At 38.2% G+C, this 20,456-nt stretch overlaps 6 protein-coding genes across 6 annotated transcripts in view; 4 read left to right on the plus strand and 2 right to left on the minus strand.

Moving 5' to 3' along the window:
- CBG26567 overlaps positions 1–1,042 on the minus strand; it is a gene marked incomplete at both ends in the record, with an annotated part of 2,878 nt that extends 1,836 nt beyond the window's left edge. The window contains one exon of the mRNA XM_045241540.1: positions 941–1,042. Within this exon, the coding sequence (XP_045098748.1) occupies positions 941–1,042 (102 nt within the window). The remainder of the gene's footprint in view (positions 1–940) is intronic.
- Positions 1,043–2,929: 1,887 nt separating this feature from the next.
- CBG08027 lies at positions 2,930–4,625 on the plus strand (the record flags this gene model as incomplete). The annotated part of the gene is made up of 4 exons (XM_002646099.1): positions 2,930–3,174; positions 3,863–4,094; positions 4,143–4,308; positions 4,375–4,625. Coding segments are annotated over 4 exons (894 nt in total), but the record flags the coding sequence as incomplete, so codon positions are not given.
- Positions 4,626–13,989: 9,364 nt separating this feature from the next.
- Positions 13,990–14,253, plus strand: CBG08030 (the record flags this gene model as incomplete). The annotated part of the gene is made up of 1 exon (XM_002646100.1): positions 13,990–14,253. The coding sequence occupies one exon, from the start codon at positions 13,990–13,992 to the stop codon at positions 14,251–14,253; it is 264 nt and encodes an 87-aa protein (XP_002646146.1).
- Positions 14,254–15,775: 1,522 nt separating this feature from the next.
- Positions 15,776–16,039, minus strand: CBG08031 (the record flags this gene model as incomplete). The annotated part of the gene is made up of 1 exon (XM_002646101.1): positions 15,776–16,039. The coding sequence occupies one exon, from the start codon at positions 16,037–16,039 to the stop codon at positions 15,776–15,778; it is 264 nt and encodes an 87-aa protein (XP_002646147.1).
- A 2,573-nt stretch (positions 16,040–18,612) lies between these two features.
- CBG26568 lies at positions 18,613–19,148 on the plus strand (the record flags this gene model as incomplete). Its single annotated transcript, XM_045241542.1, has 2 exons — positions 18,613–18,682; positions 18,820–19,148. 2 exons carry the CDS (start codon positions 18,613–18,615, stop codon positions 19,146–19,148), a joined length of 399 nt encoding a protein of 132 aa, XP_045098749.1.
- A 992-nt stretch (positions 19,149–20,140) lies between these two features.
- CBG08033 overlaps positions 20,141–20,456 on the plus strand; it is a gene marked incomplete at both ends in the record, with an annotated part of 3,247 nt that continues 2,931 nt past the window's right edge. The window contains 2 exons of the mRNA XM_045241543.1: positions 20,141–20,190; positions 20,261–20,397. Coding sequence (XP_045093639.1) covers positions 20,141–20,190; positions 20,261–20,397 — 187 coding nt within the window. The remainder of the gene's footprint in view (positions 20,191–20,260; positions 20,398–20,456) is intronic.

Raw genomic sequence — 20,456 nt, forward strand, 5'->3', positions numbered from 1 at the left:
AATTCTCCGATTTTTTTATCCTTGGCGGGATTATTCCAGTAGGGTTTCCATCCGGGCGGGCGGTGAGCCGCCCGCTTGCCGCCCGTTCGCCGCCCGTCTATAAAAGCGAGACATAATAATAATCGTTATAATAATAAATATAGATTTCTTTGTGTTTCAAAAAGTTTTTTTTTGAAAATTTGAAAAGAGGTGTATGGATCATGAAAACATGCGAATTTTCTTCAGAAATTTTTTTTCCAAAAACTTGGTTAATTTGTATTTGACAAGATGCCAAAGGTGTTTAGAGTATGGAAAACTGCTGAAAACAGCTTTTGAGCTCAAAAACAGGTCATATAAAAAACCAACAAAAAATAAAAAAAGAGTTTCGACTATGAAGGAGTCGAACCATAGAGTACCATTTCCCCATCCCGCCGCTTTACCACTGAACCATCCCACTGCTGTTTTCAATGGTTCTTCAAAGCGTATAAAAGAAATGAGGACGTGGAAGCGTTCACGTATGCATTTCAGTGCAAAATCTACTGAAAACTTCTGACCCAAATTTCTCGAGTTAGCGGAGGCCGCCGCAAAAACTGAGCATATATTTGAAAATGAAATTTCATCCTCTTTCGAATGATATAGGTCTCGTCCCATAACTCCACATCTTCTGTGAGTCATTCCCTAGTGAGGCTTAGACTACAAACTACAAAACTTTCCAAGCCTCAGTAATAACTTCAAATCACTGCAACTCGGCTCATTTCCGTTCGTTTTTCATGATTTTTGGCTAGAATTCAAGTATTAAGTGTTGAGAATTTTCCAATGAAGCTCTGAAAGACTACAAACCACAAAAAATGCCTATGCCTCAATAAAACTAAAATCCACCGTAACTCACTCTCAACCGTTTTTGCTGATTTTTGGCTTTAAATTTACATTTTTGAAAGGAAAATCATTTAAAAAAACCCACTATTGCTGAAACACAAAAGAACAGAATAGCATTTCCCGAGTCGACCGAACGAATGTGATTGCGAATTTTGTCTTGGAGAATTTTCAAATATTGGTTTATCATACCTGGAAATACTCTATTTTAAGAAGAAAAAAAGTGTAAAAAAAAGCCGAGAAAAAGCGAGAAGATGTGGTGGTGTTGGTAGCCATGGGACACTCCTCTCTTTCTCTGCGTCTCTCATTTCCCAGTACTCTTTCGACAGAGCTTCTATGAGAGGACACACGCCTTCTTCCACTCTTCTTCCATTTAATCCTAATCCCATCTGTCATACACTTTCTTTGTTTTCTCTGCCACACTCTCTTCAATCCGCACACTATTTCTCTGTTGTTTTGGGCTTCATCTTCATTGTTGTCCCCTCTATTCAGAGCCAGAATATGTATGACATTTTGATGAAATGGGAGGAACTCGGGTGGATGAATAAGAAAAAGAAATATAAGAAAAAGAGGAGTTTGATGACGTAGAAGCAATTTTTGGGGTTTTCAGAAATCAAATACTCAAAAAGATCTGAAAAATGCGAATTTTCCAAAATCAATTGACAGATTTTAAAATCCAGAAGTCTCCAAAACCAAGATAAATGCAAAATTTCTAAAAATTTTGAGCCAAAAATTACGACAAACGGACGAAAGATTAGAGACTACAAACTACAAGAGTTCGTGAGCCTCAGTAAGTGTTCAAAGTCATGCAGCTTGCTTCGATTTAGTCCCATTTTCATGATTTTTAAAACCTGAAATTTAAAAAAAATTTTAAAAAAACCAAAAAAAAGATTATTGTGCCAAGAGGAACCAAGGAATCCAGGATACCGTAAAACCTGTAATAGAAGGGCCCCATAACTTTGAGCCAATTCATCTCGGTTCCTGTGAAAGATATAAAAAAGTTGTCAACTGATAAAATGTTAGTGATATCATGATACAAATTGTGTTAGTAAGAAAAATCGGATTTTCATGAAGCTAAAATTCTGAATTTCGATTTTTAAAAAATTGTTTTAAATCCTAAAATTCTCTAAAATACTGAAAAACAATTTTTGGGGGTTTCAGAAAATAAAAAAAATAAAGCAATGTTTAAAAATTTTACGAAAATCTGCAAATTGAAAAAAAAGTTTTCAGCAAAATTGATTTTTTGAGAAATTTAAGAATTCTCAGTGAAAAAAGAATCGAGATTCAAAAAGATCCGAAAAATGCGGATTTTTGAAATTTTTGAAAATTCTCAAAACTCGAAGCCAAAAATCATCAAAAACGATGGAGAATGGCTTAACAACTTTTGTAGTTTGTAATCTCTAGGTATTTCAATATTCGCTGAATCCAAAAAATTCTGAAAATCTGAAAATTCTGAAAACTCATGCTATCATAAAACTGTTGAAAATTCTTAAAACTTGAAAAATCTTTTAACATTTAAGCATTTTTTTAAAATAAATCCTTGAAATTCTAACATCAGTGAAAATCTCGAAATTCCGATTACCGTAAACACTCTAATAGTACGTCACAGTAACCGTCAACTTTGAGCTCATATATCTAATTTCCTGTAAAAGATATCAAATATTGGTCAACTGATAAATTGTTTATCATAATATCACCAATATTTTATTAGTTGACCACTTCTTAGTATCTTTTACAGGAACCGAGATATGTGGGCTCAAAGCTGACGGTTTGGGTGGCGTTCAATTAGAGTGAATTCGATATTCTGAAAAATTTGCGAAAACTCAAAAATTTATAAAGTTCTTAAATATTGAAAAACCCCTTAAGACCTTAAATATCCTTTCATCCTTAAAAGTCCTATAAATTCCATCCCACAAGAAAAAAAACTTCATGACCACGAAAAGAAAAGTGACCCGAAATTCTAGAAAAATATAAATTGTTCATAAAAGAGAATTTCCTCAAAAGCCTTTTAACTTCACAAGGAATCCCAAACGGACTCTCTCCTCTTCTGAATTCTGAGTGAGAAATGGCAAACACGGATCTGTCAAAAGTGGTGTTCAATCCGTCGAAATCGTTCACATTTCAACCGGTCCAACGGAAACAACAGGCCTCTCTGGAGATCACGAACAACTCCACGAGTGCTGTTATGGTCAAATTCAAGAATACGAATCCTAGTGTCTTCTCGACGGTTCCAAAACTTCATAATTTGGGCATTGGAGAAAAGTTCACTTTCAAGTGCAACTTTCGAGGATTGGCCAAAGAGAAGTGCAAAAAGAATGATAGGTAACTCGATTTGTGTAAGAGATACAACAAAGTTGTTAACTAATAAAATGTGTAAAATTAAATTTTACACATTTTATTAGTTGATTACTTTTTGATAGCGTTATCAGGAGCAGAGATATAATCCTTTAAAAGAGGGTAGTCCTAACTATAAGGAGCGCGCGCCTTCTTCCTCTGTTGGCGCGCTTTTGGTTATCTCCGCTGCTAATGACGCTAGCAAAATGTGTAAAGTCAAATATTAAATATTTTATTAATTGATTGTTTTTTTAATAACATTATTAGGAGCGGAGATATGGTATCTCTAAATGAGCGCACCCCTGCTCTCTCTGTTGACGCGCCCTCAATGTTGTCGTAGATTTAACCTAGATTGTCATCGTTTGTGTTAAAGATACAAAATAGTTGTAAACAGACAAAATGTGTAGAATTTTATTACATATATTTTACTAGTTATACACTTTTTAGTAGCGTTATTAGGAGCAGAGATAGGGCCCGTCAAGAAAGGCGCGCCTCCACCCCCTGTGCGCGCTTAGGAACCCGATAGGTTTGACCTAGATTATCAAAGTTTCTGTAGACGATAGAAAAAAGTTGTTAACTAACAAAATGTGTAAAATTAAATTTTACACATTTCACTAGTTAAGCACTTTTTGATAACTTTCCTAGAAACTGAGATATGTTGAATCCAAAATTTTAGATACACCGTTGTCCTGATCGCTGTGTCCAAAAATGCAAATATGGAGAGAATCAAGGGAAAGGAGCACTCAACAGCTACTCTGAAGCACATGATCCATATTGTGTATCCAGGAGTGAATGACGAGAAAGAGAACCAACAACCAACTCAAAACGATGATGAGGAGGATAAGGATCGAAAGGGACGTATGAGAGCGAAGACCAAGGTCGAGGCACCGGCTGCACAGGTTAAGAAGGTAAGGGTGCTCCAGGGAGAATGTTCTAAAAATCGAAAAGTTTTCCAGGCCAAACTCATCTTCCTCACTCGCCCAGAGGAGGAATCTGTGTCCGACGAAGACGAGGGTGGTCCATCGCCGAAGAGTGATGCTCCACCACCTTCTGATGATATGATGACTACTCGTCCAGCTGGATTCTTCAATGGACAAGTGGCTTCGAATGGAGCTCCAGGAGGTGCTCCTGGAGATGATATGCGAACTACTCGTCCGGCTGGACAGTTTACTGGACAGGTTGAATCAGGAGCTCCTGCTGGTGGTGCTGCCGACCCGAAGAGCCTTGGAATGCTTACTACTCGTCCAGCTGGACAGTTTACTGGACAGCAAGTGGGCGGAGCTTCTGCTGATCCAAAGAGTGCTGGTATGATGACGACTCGCAACGCGGGAGCATTCAATGGTCAGGTGATGCCAAATCAAGGTGGAGAAGGTGGAGAGGCATTGAAGACGACGAAGCAGGCAGGAAGTTATGAGAATCCACAGCAGAAGAATAAATAGATTAAGAGAAGACTAATTGCCACTAATTGATTCCCTTTTTTAATTGAAATATAATGATATAAGTGATGAATAAAGAGTACTTAATTAATATTAATTTTTAAAATTTTTAGGTCTTGAAAAATTATCAGTTTTGTCAACTTTGAGCCCATATATCTCATTTCCTGTGAAAAATAACAAAAAACTGTAAACTGATAAAATATTTGTGATATTATGATAAACATTTTGTCAGTTTACAACTTATTGATATCTTTCAAAATAAGTGAGATATATGAGTTCAAAGTGGAACCTATAAAACCTTTGAATCTGAAAAATAAACTTTATTGGAGAATCAAGAAAAATCACTTTTATTGAAACTCAATTTTTTAAACAATTTTCAAATTTAACGGAATTGTCATCAAGGCGAATTGTCTGAAAATACCTGAACAACAAACTGCACAGCATAAAAAAGTACGAAAATTCTCCCAGGTTCAGAATCTAGTACAAAGTTTGGGCACTAGGATATAGTCTTAACGATAACTATATAACCCATCGCGGAAACTTTGGACCACACCACCTGCACATCAAACTCACCTATTCTAGGGAATATTTGAATATCGATTTATACTAGAATGGGAATATTCTGAAATTCTGAAAAAGGATAATTATGGTGAGTCGAGAGACGTATTGCTATCCACGCACCAAAAGTCACCCTACCTTCGCTTGCTTGGATCAATAATAAAAGTTCTAGAAATATTGGAATATGGTAGGAATAGGAATAAATAGTTCAAAGCAGACGGACTAAAAGCCTAGACCCTAATCCCCTTCATAAACTGCATTACTTTGCCTTTATTCACAAGGATTAGGTTCTAGGTCATGCCGGCCTTTTGGACAAGAAGATATTAGACAAGAGAATTCAACATATAACAGAAAAATGGTAGTCTCTCTCTCTCTCTCTCTCTCTCTCTCTCTCTCTCTCGAACTGGCTAGACACCAGATCGGGGCTCTCATGGTATGAAGGAAAACAAAACCCGGATTCGATGGTAGGCCATGAAGGCCTTTTGGACAAGATACCAGAAAAAGTCTCGAAGCTCAAAAACCAAAGGTGATGAGGCAATGAGGAGTTGAAAAATGTCTTCTTTCAACGTCATCAAAGCATCAATCACCTTCGATCGCTTGGAGTTAAGAATCTGAAAATTATGGAAAATTTTGACTAAATCAGATACGACAATAGACAAAAGGTAGGCTAATAAGCCCGCAGAGACACAAAGGTTTTGGAGTAGGAATCTTGGATCAACACTCCGAAAATCGATGTATCTGAACATGCAAATCGCCCTGAACAGTACCTGATAGGATAAGGAGCTGGCTATGCACCAGATCCGAGTTCTCCGCCTTCTTTTTACCATCGATCTGACATGGTAAGAACAAGAGGAAGCCTCGGATCCGATGGTCAGCTGTTTGTAAAAATTAGGAATAGATAATATGGTCGATTTTCAAATGCTATGCTTCATAGTAGTTGTAGAAAATAGGAATAGGGAACCCATATAGGTCCGGTACCCGTCGGCTGAGAAAGTATCAATAGAACACATTTGTACTTTCTTCAGACGTAGGGTACCATGCCGTTTAAGGTTCAAACAGTGGAGACAAAACACATGCAACACGAACAAGTGCAAGAAAATGAGCATGGACCCAAATCGCCTACTCGAACTGAACTGCCGCTGCGTTTGAGCGAATTGGCTCAAGGCAGAGCCCTTTATGAAACTTACCTTAATTTGGAATAGGTAGTGGAAAGTGTAGGAATAATCAATATAGATGAATCTAGTAGTATTTTAATGAACAAATTAGGCCTGTTCGTTTATGCAAAAGGCTCCAAAACGGTACCTGTTTGAACCAACAACACCAAGAGAAAGTACCCATACTAGGGCCTGGTACCTGTGGACCTGCAAAGTATCATTGTGACTTATAACGCTTTCACAGAACGCACAGGTACCATGCCGTTCTGGATTGGAGGACAAGAAATGAAGAAAAAAGTGCAAAAAAATGAGCAGCCTTGAGCCTACTCGCCGACTATAACAGCTTTGTTATGCGTTGAAGTAACGCGATTTGGCTCTAGGCAGAGCCGGCAGGTTTAGATACTTACCTTAGTATGGAATATCAGATTCTGTGCAGCACAGAAGTGAGTTTTAGAAAAAATACATAGGCTTAAAGGCTGCTAAGCAAAGTGCCACTCGATGTTGGAAACTTCCAACATCAAGATCACCCCATGATTAACAGGCGAATCGCCCTCAAACAGTACCTGTTAGGACAAGGAGCTGGCTAGACACCAGATCGGGGCTCTCTTCTACTTCAAACTATATTTCGGACATGGTATGAAGGAAAACAAAACCCGGACCCGGTGGCCAGCTTTTTAGGGAATATGTAGTTGTAGGAAATAGGAGTATAAGGGGGGGGGGGTAATAGTAGTATTCAATATCTTGAAACTTCAATAGTACAGAATAGAGGACCCATAAAGCCATACTTGGGCCCGGTACCCGTCAACCGAGAAAGTGTGAAAGATGATGCTTAACACTTTCTTCGAGTTAACGGGTACCATGCCGTTTAGGGATGCGACATAAAAAAGTGAAAAAGAAATGAGCAGGCTAATAGCCCTGAGCCAAATCGCGTATCTCAACTGCCTTGTTATGCGTTGAAGTAACACGATTTGGCTCTAGGCAGAGCCGGAAAGATTTGAAGTTATCTGAGTACGGAAAATCAGATTCTGTGCAGCACAAGGTGAATTTTTAAAAAATAGGTAGGCTTAAAGCCTGCTCAGTGATGTACCACTTGATGTTAGGAACTTCGAACATCAAGACACTACATCTCTGAACAGGCAAATCGCCCTTAAACTGTACCTGATAGGCCAAGTAACTGGCAAGGCACCAGATCGGAGCTCCTTTCCTTTTCTACCATTTTTGGGACATGGTAAAGAACGAAAAAAGAAAGGTCAGACCCGATGGTCAGTTTTTTTAGGGAATTTAGTTGTTGAAAACAGAAATAGTGGTAATAGAGGACCCATATGGGCCTGGTGACCAGCAACTGAGAAAGTAGGCCGCTAGGCCCACTGGCTGCATGTAAGGTCCTGGTCCATATGCTTGAAGCCCAAGCATCAAAAGCAGCCACCTACCGTACTCTGCTCTCTTCATCTGCCTTCTAGAGCTCAAAAGAGCCGGTTGCCTAGGAGCAACAGACGAGAAAGAGGAAAAAATTGAGAGACGCAGAGAGAGGGCGGGACGGAGCTAGTTAGGGATTGGTTGCTCAGGTAGAGCCTAGAAGCTTCCTATCGTAGTCATGGGGATTCTTGGCCTAAAATTTGGCCTCACTACAACGTTGATTATCTCATTCACTGTAAAAGATACAGAAAAGTTGTCAACTAAGAAAATGAAGCTCAAATCTTGTTTTATCTAGTCAGCAAGATTCAAAAATTTTGCATAAAAATGAAATAATTTGGTAGGCGTCGCGAAGTTGAATATTTTTTCAGTGGGAAAAATTTCTAATTCTCGGATTCTGGGATCTAGAAATTAAAGATCCGAGCGAAATAGGCTGGTTTATAGTAAAACAAAATAGAAAACAATAATTTGACCTATATAAATCTAGGTTATCCTCTCAAAAAGAGAAAATAAACGTACCTTTTGTTTCCTGAGGATTCCGGTTGATATTCCGTAGACCTTATTGCTCAGCTTGGCTCCAGAAGCTTCTAGGCAACTCCAGGAAAAAAGGGAAAACGGAAAATTTATTGAAATGATATTTTAAACACTGAAAACTTCCTTTTTAAAGAGCAAGAGATGTGGGCGGAGCTTCCGAGGAAAGATAAAGGGGCGGAGCTTTAAATTTTGTTTATGGGTATATGTAGACAGGTCATATGCCACATGACATGATTACTAAGAGATTTTAGATTAAGCTTAGTTCCTGAAATGCACAAAGATTTGAAGGTATACTTGAAAATGGGAGAAACGGACCAGCGACGGACCAACGGCTGTTCAAAATTAGACGAATCATAACTTAGTTAAGATATTCAGGAATTTGTGGTATCAAATGAAAGATCCTGAGAAGCCTAAAAGATAGGGGCTAAGCTGGAATAATAAAGAACATTGATCCTCGTTTTGCTGATTTTAAAAAATACATATAGACCTGAAGATATACTTGAAAATAAGCGAAACGGATCAAGGACGGGCCAACGGCAGGCCAAAAGCGGGCTGACAGATAATTTGGCTTAAAAATAAGATATTCAGGAAGTTATGAAAGATACCAACAAGCCTAAAAGATACGGATCAAGCTGGAATATCAAAACATTATTACTCGTTTTGCTCGTCTTTAAAAATACATATAGACCTGAAGATGTACTTGAAAATAGACAAAACGAACCAGCGACGGACCAACGGCGGGTCAAAATTGGACGACTCATAACTTGGCTCATAGTCAAGATATTTAGGAGGTTGCGGTATTGAATTATAGACCCCAAAAAGCCTAAAAGATTGGGGTTCAGCTAGAATAGAAAAAAAACTGGTTTCGGGTTTTTTTAGGCAAGTTACTGTACTAGACGCCTATCCACATCTTCCTTGGTACCATTTAGATCTTTGGACAATCATAGTATTATCTAGACTTGATGAATTGCTTTGAATCAAACGCAAAGCTATATTTCTACCAATTTCCGTACTTCCAAGATGCGTACGTCTAAAGATACACCGGTTTTCATCAGTCCGGGTAGTTGCCGCCCTGTGGGTCCTTTTTGATAAGTTAACTTTGTGTAGTTTTAGTTGTTTTGGACTTATTCTGAAATCACATGATTTGTTTTGACTTCACTAGACATTTATCATTGTTATCGCCAAAAGCCACCTCAGGAAAAGTGCTAATGAGCTACAGTAGTCCTAGTCGAAAACAATCTCGAAGCTTCTATAGGAAATTCGCACGTCAATGGGAATAGCGCTCTCCGAACAAAGCACACTATTTCATTGTAATTCATCTTCTTCTAGAAGAATCTTTAGGAACCTCACGTGGAGCATTCAGAGATCAATGTTGAATCGGAAAGATCTGGAATCATCAAGGGATAGGAATTCTTACAGATATCGATTTCAGATCAATAATAAAGCGTCAGAGGATGTAGGGTTATGTGGCTGTGTAGGTCAACTGATCCGCGTGGTGTCACTGTGCACACGGTGTTGGTTCAATCTCGAAAATTAGACTTGTGGGCTTCAATAAATTATCGCTTGCCTCGGCTGGACCATACAAATCGTTTAATCTTCCTTCTGCGGCATATAGATGAATGCAATAAAAAGAACACGCATAATTGCTTATTTTTAATTGCTCATGGGAGAAAAGAGAGTCAAAACAGGATTATAGGAAGGTGGCACCTGTACAGTGTTCAAATTTGCTGTGTAGCTCAGTCGTTTATTCAAGGCCCGGACATTGGGATATTCAGAAAACTGAATAAATGCCATTTATATTACAAAGCCTTGTAAAAACAGATTTCAAAAGAAAAATGAATTGGGACAGATGGAATTGCATCCTGCCTTTGAGTCTTCGGACCCTCCTTGCCTCACTGTTCCAAGATGCGCACGTCTAAAGATATATCCGTTTTTATCAGTCCGGGTAGTTGCCACCCTGTGGGTCCTTTTCGATAAGTTAACTTTGTGTTGTTTGATTGTTTCGATGCTAGATATGACTTCTTCGCAAATCGATTTGATTTCTCCAGACATTTATAATTGTTACCGCCAAAAGCCAAACCCGGGAAAATAAGAAAAGTGCTAATGAGCTACCGTAGTCGAAAACAACCTCGAAGATTTTATAAGAAGCATCTCCATGGGAATAGCGCTCTCCGAACAACGCACACTATTTCATTGTAATTCATCTTCTTCTAGAAGAATCTTTAGGAACCTCACGTGGAGCATTCAGAGATCAATGTTGAATCGGAAAGATCTGGAATCAGCAATGGATAGGAATTCTTACAGATATCGGTAAAATTATCAGGACCGGAGGATGTATTACTCTCGTCCGAAATCAATGCACGTTGCGGCCGAAAATTTACTCAAAATCGCATCGTCGGTCGCACAGCGAAAAAAACAAATCGATGCATGCGCCTTTAAATACCGTACCTCGGACGTTTTTTTATTTTGGGCCCTATTTGGCTGTTTTTTTTCTATTTTATAAGAAAAATAAATGAGAGAAAAAGGCTAAAATTCGATAAATGTTGAGGTACTGTATTAAAGGCGCGTGCAATAATTTGAAAAATACAGTAAGGTTCTCTCTGTGGGAGCTAAGCTCCGCCCACCGTTGTTTTCTCGGCCGCAACGTGCATTGATTTCGGACAAGAGTAATAGGGTTACAAGGCGTTGGTTCAATCTCGAAAATTAGACTTGTGGTCTTCAATAAATTATCGTTTGTCTCGGCTGGACCGTACAAATCGTTTAATCTTCCTTCTGCGGCATATAGATGAATGCAATAAAAAGAACACGCATAATTGCTCAAGGGAGAAAAGAGTCAAAGCAGGATTCCCCTGTATAGTGTTATAAGGACACCTGTACAGTGTCTTATAGTAATTGTGAGGGCTCTTGAGAATGAGATTTTCAAAAAGTGGAATAAATTTCATTTATATTACAGGGAAAATACTGGGAAAAAAAATAGATGAAATAGCTTCAATTTAGGAATATTCAGACCCTCCTCGCCTCATTGGGGTCGTTCCATGAACTCTACAAGTTTCCCTATATCATTCTGTTTAGCCAAGACATCATCTCTCCATTTTTCATTCATTCTGAGAAAGTCTTCCTTCTGCTCCAAAGCCAATTTCACATCTTCCAATCTTGCAGATAATTCTTGTTGGCGATTCGCTCATCGTTTCGAGCTCCGTCTTTTTTGATTTCCATCTCCGCTATATCCATATCAAGCTCTTGAATCTTTGCCTCATACCCGCTTCGGATAGAATGTCCAAGCTTCCCATGACTTTACAGTAGTGAAGATTGCATTCATATGCTTGTTGATGGTAGAAGATGAAGATGTAGACATTTTAAGAAAAGGGTGGTCCAGTTGGAAAGAAACTAGTCCAAAATTAAGAATTTCGGGTGTAGTATTATGTTCCTTTCTCCGATGATATACGTCTTTTAATCCCTTTCTCTCTTGCTTTCATTTGTAGAATCTCTGAGCAATTACCTGAGTTCTTTTGGAGTAACCTTTGGAGTTGGAATGTTAAAATGGGAAATGTTGCAAGATGAAACACATTACAGAAGTGCCGAATTCAGGAAGGGGTCATCTGGGTCTTTAAAATATCAATGAATGGCCAAAGAGGATAAGATATCATGGTCTAGTCATAGTATCTGAAACTTTTCCAAAATTTTATTTGTTGGAGGAGTTGAACTTGGGCTCTATCGGGTGAGCTACACGGTCACATCCATCCTCTGATCCTGAATTTTTGATCATTCAAGATTCAAAAATCGATATCTGTTGATAATTCCCATTCTCTGCTGATTCCGGAATTTTCGAATTGAACTTCTGGAACCAACCGTGATCTCTGAATGCTCCACGTGAGTTTCCTAAAGATTCTTCTAGAAGAAGATGAATCAAAACGAAATAGTGTGCGTTGTTCGGAGGGCGCTATTCCCATGGAGATGCTTGACCATTGACGTCTGCCTATGGCGATAACAATGACTGGAGAAGTCATATGAGTTTGGGATCATAACAGTGATAAATGTCTGGAGGAGTTTGATTTCAAGATGTTGAGGTATTGATGAGCCCTGAAAAGAAGACAGGGAAGCATCTGAAAATAGCATAGTGTGAAAAAGCTGAACCTGAAGTCATATCCTTGGAGGTAAGGCTCAGCTACTGAAAATGGGGTGCTGTAGATGGAAATGCACATCATAATCTGAAAAAGTGGGACCTTCTGGAAATTCTTGATCGACCCTTTAAACTAGCTACTTTCAAAATCACTCTTTGAAGCTTATATTTGTATATCATTTTGTTTGTCTTATATGATCCTTGTCTTACTATGCTTCATTATTTCCACCTTCTGACTTGTTGATTCTTCCCTACACCTTCCTCCTGGAGATTAATTACCTTCCCCAAACGTACACTCCTCAGAAAATGATCCTAGGATTAAAATCTCCCTGGAACCCCCAATTTGGAGTTGTATCCTCTCCTGTGTAGAATCTGTACTAATTAGAAATCTACCCCTCAATTTGGAGCCTCTTTCTTCATCTAGCTGAACGTGTGCACTATATAGAAGAATCCAGAAGAGTCGGTGGAGAAGCTTCAGAAACCTTGAAAAGTAAAAGGGACCAACTTAAGGAAATCTTGGAAACATGGGGCTTAGTCTATGGGGCATAGTTGAGCAACAGGGATATAGAAAAACGCTAGGATCTGAAAATAGCTTTAGACTTTACATAATATTTAAATTTACTTTTATTACCGTATCATCTGGTTACCGTATAACCTAGTTACCGTACCACCTAGTTACCGTATAACCTAGTTACCGTACCACCTAGTTACCGTACCACCTAGTTACCGTAAAACCTAGTTACCGTATAACCTAGTTACCGTATAACCTAGTTACCGTATAACCTAGTTACCGTACCACCTAGTTACCGTATAACCTAGTTACCGTACCACCTAGTTACCGTACCACCTAGTTACCGTATAACCTAGTTACCGTATAACCTAGTTACCGTACCACCTAGTTACCGTACCACCTAGTTACCGTATAACCTAGTTACCGTATAACCTAGTTACCGTATAACCTAGTTACCGTACCACCTAGTTACCGTACCACCTAGTTAACGTACCACCTAGTTACCGTATAACCTAGTTACCGTATCACCTAGTTACCGTATCATTTAGTTACTGTATCACAAAGTTTTAGTGATAAAAATTGCTCTGTGACCATTTTCGGAGTCCTGAGCAATTATACAGCGACTCTCTCTTCCTATCCAGACATCTGCGACACGGTGGGTGGCGGATAATTAGGCTTGTGCAGTGATCTCCCCCTTTTTTCAAATCTAGACCTGTCCCTTTGAAAACAGATTATACAGTAATCCAGGCTTTTCTCAAAGCAACAGGTGTGGGTGGCCTCAAACCGTTTTGTCTTGCACATTGGGTGTCTTCTTTGATCGCCTAATTGCTTAATAGATGTCTCTCATAAAGGTGCATCTAATTGGTGTATCCATCTGGAGTCAAAATAAAAAAAAACTGGTCATTCAAAAGAACAGGGATCATTGGTAATTTCTTGATGTTGCGAAATCAACTGGAATTTTATGTCAAAGTGATAGTGAGCTCGTAATTTTCGGAACTATTGCAAAATACATATGACGTGATACAATGAGCCTATAAATAGATGAGTTAGAAAGTTTTCGTTATCACTGACATACAGATGTCTCGCTCCAAGTGTGCTAACCGTGCTCCAGCAAGAAACAGGTTGAAGCGAACTTCGTATTTGTATGTGAAAGGCGCTGAAAGTGAACATGTGGCAATGAAAGAAAACGCGGGAACGGTCCTTCTGAAGCAAAAAAAGAAGAAAACGCCAGCGGAAAGCAGTGTGTTCGTTAACCGTTGTCATCTAGCCGAAGTCAATGAAGTTGAAGAAGATGCAGAAGACACCCTATCGATTACTGACTATGGCTATTCCGGAAATTAATTTCTTCCTTCTAAATTTCTCTTCTCACCCACTATCATCTCAATAACCCACTATGATCTCAATAAAAGAAGTTTAAATAGAATTTAATAAAAACTCATTGAAAACTCTACATATTTTTATACATACCTTGCAAACAATTGTTTCCGTTCGATTCTGCTCCCTCAGTCTCGAGTTTCGGTTTTCTTCCATCACAATTTTTTTTCATTTTTCAATTTAAAATTCACTTCTCATGATTTCTTTTCCATTCACATCATCATCATCATCATCTCCTTTTTTTATCCTCCCCTCCTTTTTCTTTTTTGAATTCTGCAATTCCTAATTACCAGATGTATAAACACAAATGAATGAGGGACACCACCCAAGTGGCTGAATCATCGAGTGAGAAATTCGCCATTTATCTTATATTCGATCTTTTTAATGAGGTCAGGCTGGAGAGGTAATAAGCTGTGTAATTTGGAGAATGCGAAAATCATATTGGAGGAAAAATGCAAAAAAAAAATCTTAAAGGAGGCGAGACAGCAAAAATTTCGGGGGCAGTTCGGGGGACGAAATCGCGCCGCACTTATGTAGACCATTATGTAGATCAATTCTGAAATTTCCGAACGTCTGGAATTCTGAAACTCCGAGACCTTGAAACTCTTAGATTATGAACATTTAAGAGTATCTGAAATTTTGAAATACTGAAACTCCTAAAATTCTGAAATTCAAAAATTCTGAAATTCTGAAATTCTGAAATTCTGAAATTCTGAAATTCTGAAATTCTGAAACCCTGAAATTCCGAAACTCTGAAATTCTAAATTTCTAAAATTCTGTAATTCTGAAATCAGGAAATTCTGAAGTTCAGAGATTCGGAGATTTCGAAATTCTGAAATTTGGAGACTATGAAATTCTGAAATTCAGAAATTCTGTAATTCTGAAATCAGGAAATTCTGAAGTTCTGATGTTCTGATATTCTGAGCGTTTGGAGTTCTGAAAATCTGAAATTCTAGGATTCTGAGATTTCGAAATTCCGAACTCCCGAATTTCTGGAATACTGAAATTCGGAGATTTTGATATTCTGAAATTCTGCATTCTGAGATTCTGTGATTCTCGACGTCCCCCAAAAAGTGTCCCCAATTGCTTCTTTGAATACCCGCTTCGGATCGCTTCGGATCTCATACCCGCTTCGGATAGAATCATCTGGAGTCATTGTCCAAGAAATTTGGTAAATGGTCCGGGGTATGTAATGGGACATTAGAAAAACTCTGATAACTTCCATGTAAACTGATAAGAGGGTAGGAAGAAGAATAAATGAAGAGGTAATTGAGAAGAACGATAAGAATCAATTTAATGATCAATGCATGAGTTTTGTACACAAGCGAAAAATTTTACGACTTTTTAAACAATTGTTTGCAAGGTATGTATAAAAATATGTAGAGTTTTCAATGAGTTTTTATTAAATTCTATTTAAACTTCTTTTATTGAGATCATAGTGGGTTATTGAGATGATAGTGGGTGAGAAGAGAAATTTAGAAGGAAGAAATTAATTTCCGGAATAGCCATAGTCAGTAATCGATAGGGTGTCTTCTGCATCTTCTTCAACTTCATTGACTTCGGCTAGATGACAACGGTTAACGAACACACTGCTTTCCGCTGGCGTTTTCTTCTTTTTTTGCTTCAGAAGGACCGTTCCCGCGTTTTCTTTCATTGCCACATGTTCACTTTCAGCGCCTTTCACATACAAATACGAAGTTCGCTTCAACCTGTTTCTTGCTGGAGCACGGTTAGCACACTTGGAGCGAGACATCTGTATGTCAGTGATAACGAAAACTTTCTAACTCATCTATTTATAGGCTCATTGTATCACGTCATATGTATTTTGCAATAGTTCCGAAAATTACGAGCTCACTATCACTTTGACATAAAATTCCAGTTGATTTCGCAACATCAAGAAATTACCAATGATCCCTGTTCTTTTGAATGACCAGTTTTTTTTTATTTTGACTCCAGATGGATACACCAATTAGATGCACCTTTATGAGAGACATCTATTAAGCAATTAGGCGATCAAAGAAGACACCCAATGTGCAAGACAAAACGGTTGAGGCCACCCACACCTGTTGCTTTGAGAAAAGCCTGGATTACTGTATAATCTGTTTTCAAAGGGACAGGTCTAGATTTGAAAAAAGGGGGAGATCACTGCACAAGCCTAATTATCCGCCACCCACCGTGTCGCAGATGTCTGGATAGGAAGAGAGAGTCGCTGTATAATTGCTCAGGACTCCGAAAATGGTCACAGAGCAATTTTTATCACTAAAACTTTGTGATACAGTAACTAAATGATACGGTAACTAGGTGATACGGTAACTAGGTTATACGGTAACTAGGTGGTACGTTAACTAGGTGGTACGGTAACTAGGTGGTACGGTAACTAGGTTATACGGTAACTAGGTTATACGGTAACTAGGTTATACGGTAACTAGGTGGTACGGTAACTAGGTGGTACGGTAACTAGGTTATACGGTAACTAGGTGGTACGGTAACTAGGTTATACGGTAACCAGATGATACGGTAATTAAAGTAAATTTAAATATTATGTAAAGTCTAAAGCTATTTTCAGATCCTAGCGTTTTTCTATATCCCTGTTGCTCAACTATGCCCCATAGACTAAGCCCCATGTTTCCAAGATTTCCTTAAGTTGGTCCCTTTTACTTTTCAAGGTTTCTGAAGCTTCTCCACCGACTCTTCTGGATTCTTCTATATAGTGCACACGTTCAGCTAGATGAAGAAAGAGGCTCCAAATTGAGGGGTAGATTTCTAACACTAATTGGCCGATAATATTGACCCCAACTTTGTAGCCGCTCTGTTAAACAACTCTGTGAACTATTTGAAGAACATTTCAAATTTTATAACTGTTTTTTTTTATAATTCAAAAATTTTAAGTTTGAAGGGGGTTATGAGCCCTTTGCAAAGTTCTGAACGGCTGTGGCTCCATAGCGAGGACATGTACCGTTGTTCAAAACGTTTTTTGGAAAAAATACCATCATTGAATAAAATTTGAATGTTATATAATTTTGAAGTGCTGTTTGAATCCTATATTTCATTTTTTAAAACATTCAAAAATGTTAAGTTTGAAGGGAGTTATGCGTATTTTGGTAACTCGGTCCCTTTTCCTTTCCCAATAGAGGTCTAACTGAGTAGCGCCTTCTGTGAGACTTCCCGTAGATCAAAACTAATAGCGTCGTATTTTATTTTGTAGCCCTTTTCAGGATCTCTATTTCACATTTTAGTATAGTTGAATATCTTATATTTGAAGGGAGTTACGAGTCGCTCATTAAACCCATGGTCCCCTTCCCCTCCGATTTGTTATACCTATAATTATCCCTGCACATTCCCTAATTGCGCTGCTGCTTCTCACGTCTTCTAAATGTCTTCTAATGATCTTAAGGATCCATAAAGGACAGGTGACAAACCGACAGTGGGAGGATTATGAGGAACCTTTGGCATAGTCATTTATTCCTAATTGGGCGGAAAGGGAGCAAAACAGGCAGGCATAGAGGTAAAAAAGGACAGATGAGCGTAAAAGAAGATGAGGCAGTTGTCTTTTTTTTTGCCTTGTCGTCTAATTTATACCTATAAATAGGACATTTTCCTGTTAAAAAAAAAAGAAATTCAGCTTTTAACTTTATCTGTCAAGTTACCTTTCAAGTACCGTAAACACGCCAATAGAACCCCCTCCCCCTCTCTCTCTCTCTCTCTCGAAACCATCCACTTTGAACCCATTTATCTCGGTTTCTGTGAGAGTTATCAAAAAGTAATCAACTGATAAAATTTTGGGGAGATTATGACAAACGTTTTATCAGTGGACCATTTTTTGATATTTCTAAAAAGAACTGAGATAATAAACTTTAAATTGCGCGCGGTTCGATCGGTGCTACAAGTTGCGTCACCACCATACTTGTATAGTTTGCGTTTAAGTATCTCGCTTCCCATTAGAGATATCAAAAAGTGGTCAACTGATAAAAATTTGCTGATAAGATGATAAACATTTTATCAGTTGACAACTTTTTGATATCTCTAACAGGAACCTAGATAAATTCAAAGTTGGCGGCGTGATCAAGGTGCCGCACCCTCCCCCCCCCCCTCTATTGCGTTTAACCTAATTTTCTTGGTTCCTGTGAAAGATGTCAAAAATTGGCTAACTATTAACCTGTTGCTGATATTATGATAAACATTTTATCTGTTGACATGTTTTTTATCTTTCACAGGAAACGAGATAAATTGACTCAAAGTTAAAATGTTGGGGTGGTGTTCTATGAGAGTTCTCTTTCGATTTTTCTATTTTTAATCAGCTCTAAAATCCTGGATTTTGCAGAAATAATGTATCCAATCCTTCCACTCCCCTCCCTGCTAGGATCCCTCACCATCGAGGAGATTCATCATGGAGCCGGTATGTGTTTTTAATTATTGTAGTTCCAATAGTCCGCAAACACCAAATTTTCCATTTCGCAAGTTCAAACTAATTTAGCTATGAAAAAAGCGTTAATACTGTCTAAAATGACTGTTTTCATACAAACTATTTTTCAGACCACGGAAGACTTGAAGGGAGCCTCCTGGGAGATGCTCCTGAACAGCAAGGAGGAGGACAACCATATGCTGGTCTCCTAGCCCTGAGGGATCAGAGATGTCCTCTAGTCCCAAAAGCCGAGAATCCATCAGAAGATAAAATCGACGGCGAAAATGTTCAGAAGGCTCCAGAAGTGGATTCGGCAGAAAAACTGGAGATTGAAGATGATCCAGAAGCGAAAAAAGAAGATGATGGATATGATCTTCTAGATGAAATAAAAACCGAGGAGATCATTGAGGAAGAGTCATTTGTGGTGCTTTTCAATAAAACAATCACGTTTCCAAAGTAGAGAATGCAATTTTCCGATCCTGAAAAACCTAAAACATTTTTTGCTGCGTTTTTTTGATCTTTTTGTCCCAAAGTTCCTTTTTTTTCTATCTCAAAAACGATCCTCAAAAATGTTGTTTGTGTTTTTTCTTGGAAATTTTTTTTGTATGTAACTTTCAGAATTTCTTTTTCAAAACTGCTCAAAATCATCCTAATTTCCTTATCACTTATTTTCAATGTATTTTTTGAAATTCTAGATTTTCCTACTATTCCTTTGAATTCTTTTCATCTCACCTTCTCCCTCTCCTCTTCATCCAATCACACCCACATATACCCCGCCCCTGCTAATTAACGCTGATTATCTAGTTTTCTGTAAAAGCTACCAAAAAGTTGTTAACTAATAAAATGTGTGAAATTTCATTTTACACATTTTACTGGCTCACAATTTTTCGGTGTGTTTTACCAGAACCAAGATAAATCGCATTGAAAAGACTAGCTGTGCGCCTCAGGGTGCTGGCTATGGCGCATTACACTTTACACCTCTTTACCTCGTTTCCTGTATGACATACAAAAAAGTTGTTAACTGAGAAAATGTGTAGAATTTCATTTTACACATTTTAACAATTGACGAATTTTGTTTATCTTTCAAGAGAACCAAGATAAATAGTTTTGAAAAAAACTATACTTATGATGTAAGCACATTCACTTCATCCCTCATTATCTCTTTTCCTGTAACCCACTTTTTGTACCCCAAAGAGTACAAATACACTCCAAAGTACACAAAACTCATATTCTTCATTAAATAAACCTTTTTGATCACAAAAAGTCAATGTAGTGTATTCCAATCGGGCTACACAGACGCATTACTGTCTGCGTCTCTTCTCTCTCGCCCTTTTCTAATTGATAAGACACAAACTAGGCTACAGCATAGTCTGATACTCATTATTTATAGGTCTACACTGTATTATAAGAAAATTCTCGAAGTTATAATCTTAACTTATTTTTTGCTTAAAAATGGTCCGCGAATGGAGGCGACTGAAGAAGATCGACGATCTCACCTATATGTAAGTTTTTAATTTTTTTTTTCAAAATTTCAAATTCCCGCCAAATCACCTCCAAAAATTCAAATTTCAGTGGAGAATGTGATTCTGAGCATCCGGCCGCCCGAGTTTTTGGAGGCCATGTTTTGGCTCAAGCCATGTCTGCAGCATATTATACGGCACCAGAGGGATTCTACGTGCACGCGGTGCATTGTTATTTTATTCGAGGAGGTAATTTTTAGAAAATAGAAAAAAATCCAAAAATTTGAGCCAAAAATCATCGAAAATGG

The sequence above is a fragment of the Caenorhabditis briggsae genome (assembly GCF_000004555.2).
Source record: "Caenorhabditis briggsae complete genome, chrI, whole genome shotgun sequence".
Taxonomy (NCBI): domain Eukaryota; kingdom Metazoa; phylum Nematoda; class Chromadorea; order Rhabditida; family Rhabditidae; genus Caenorhabditis; species Caenorhabditis briggsae.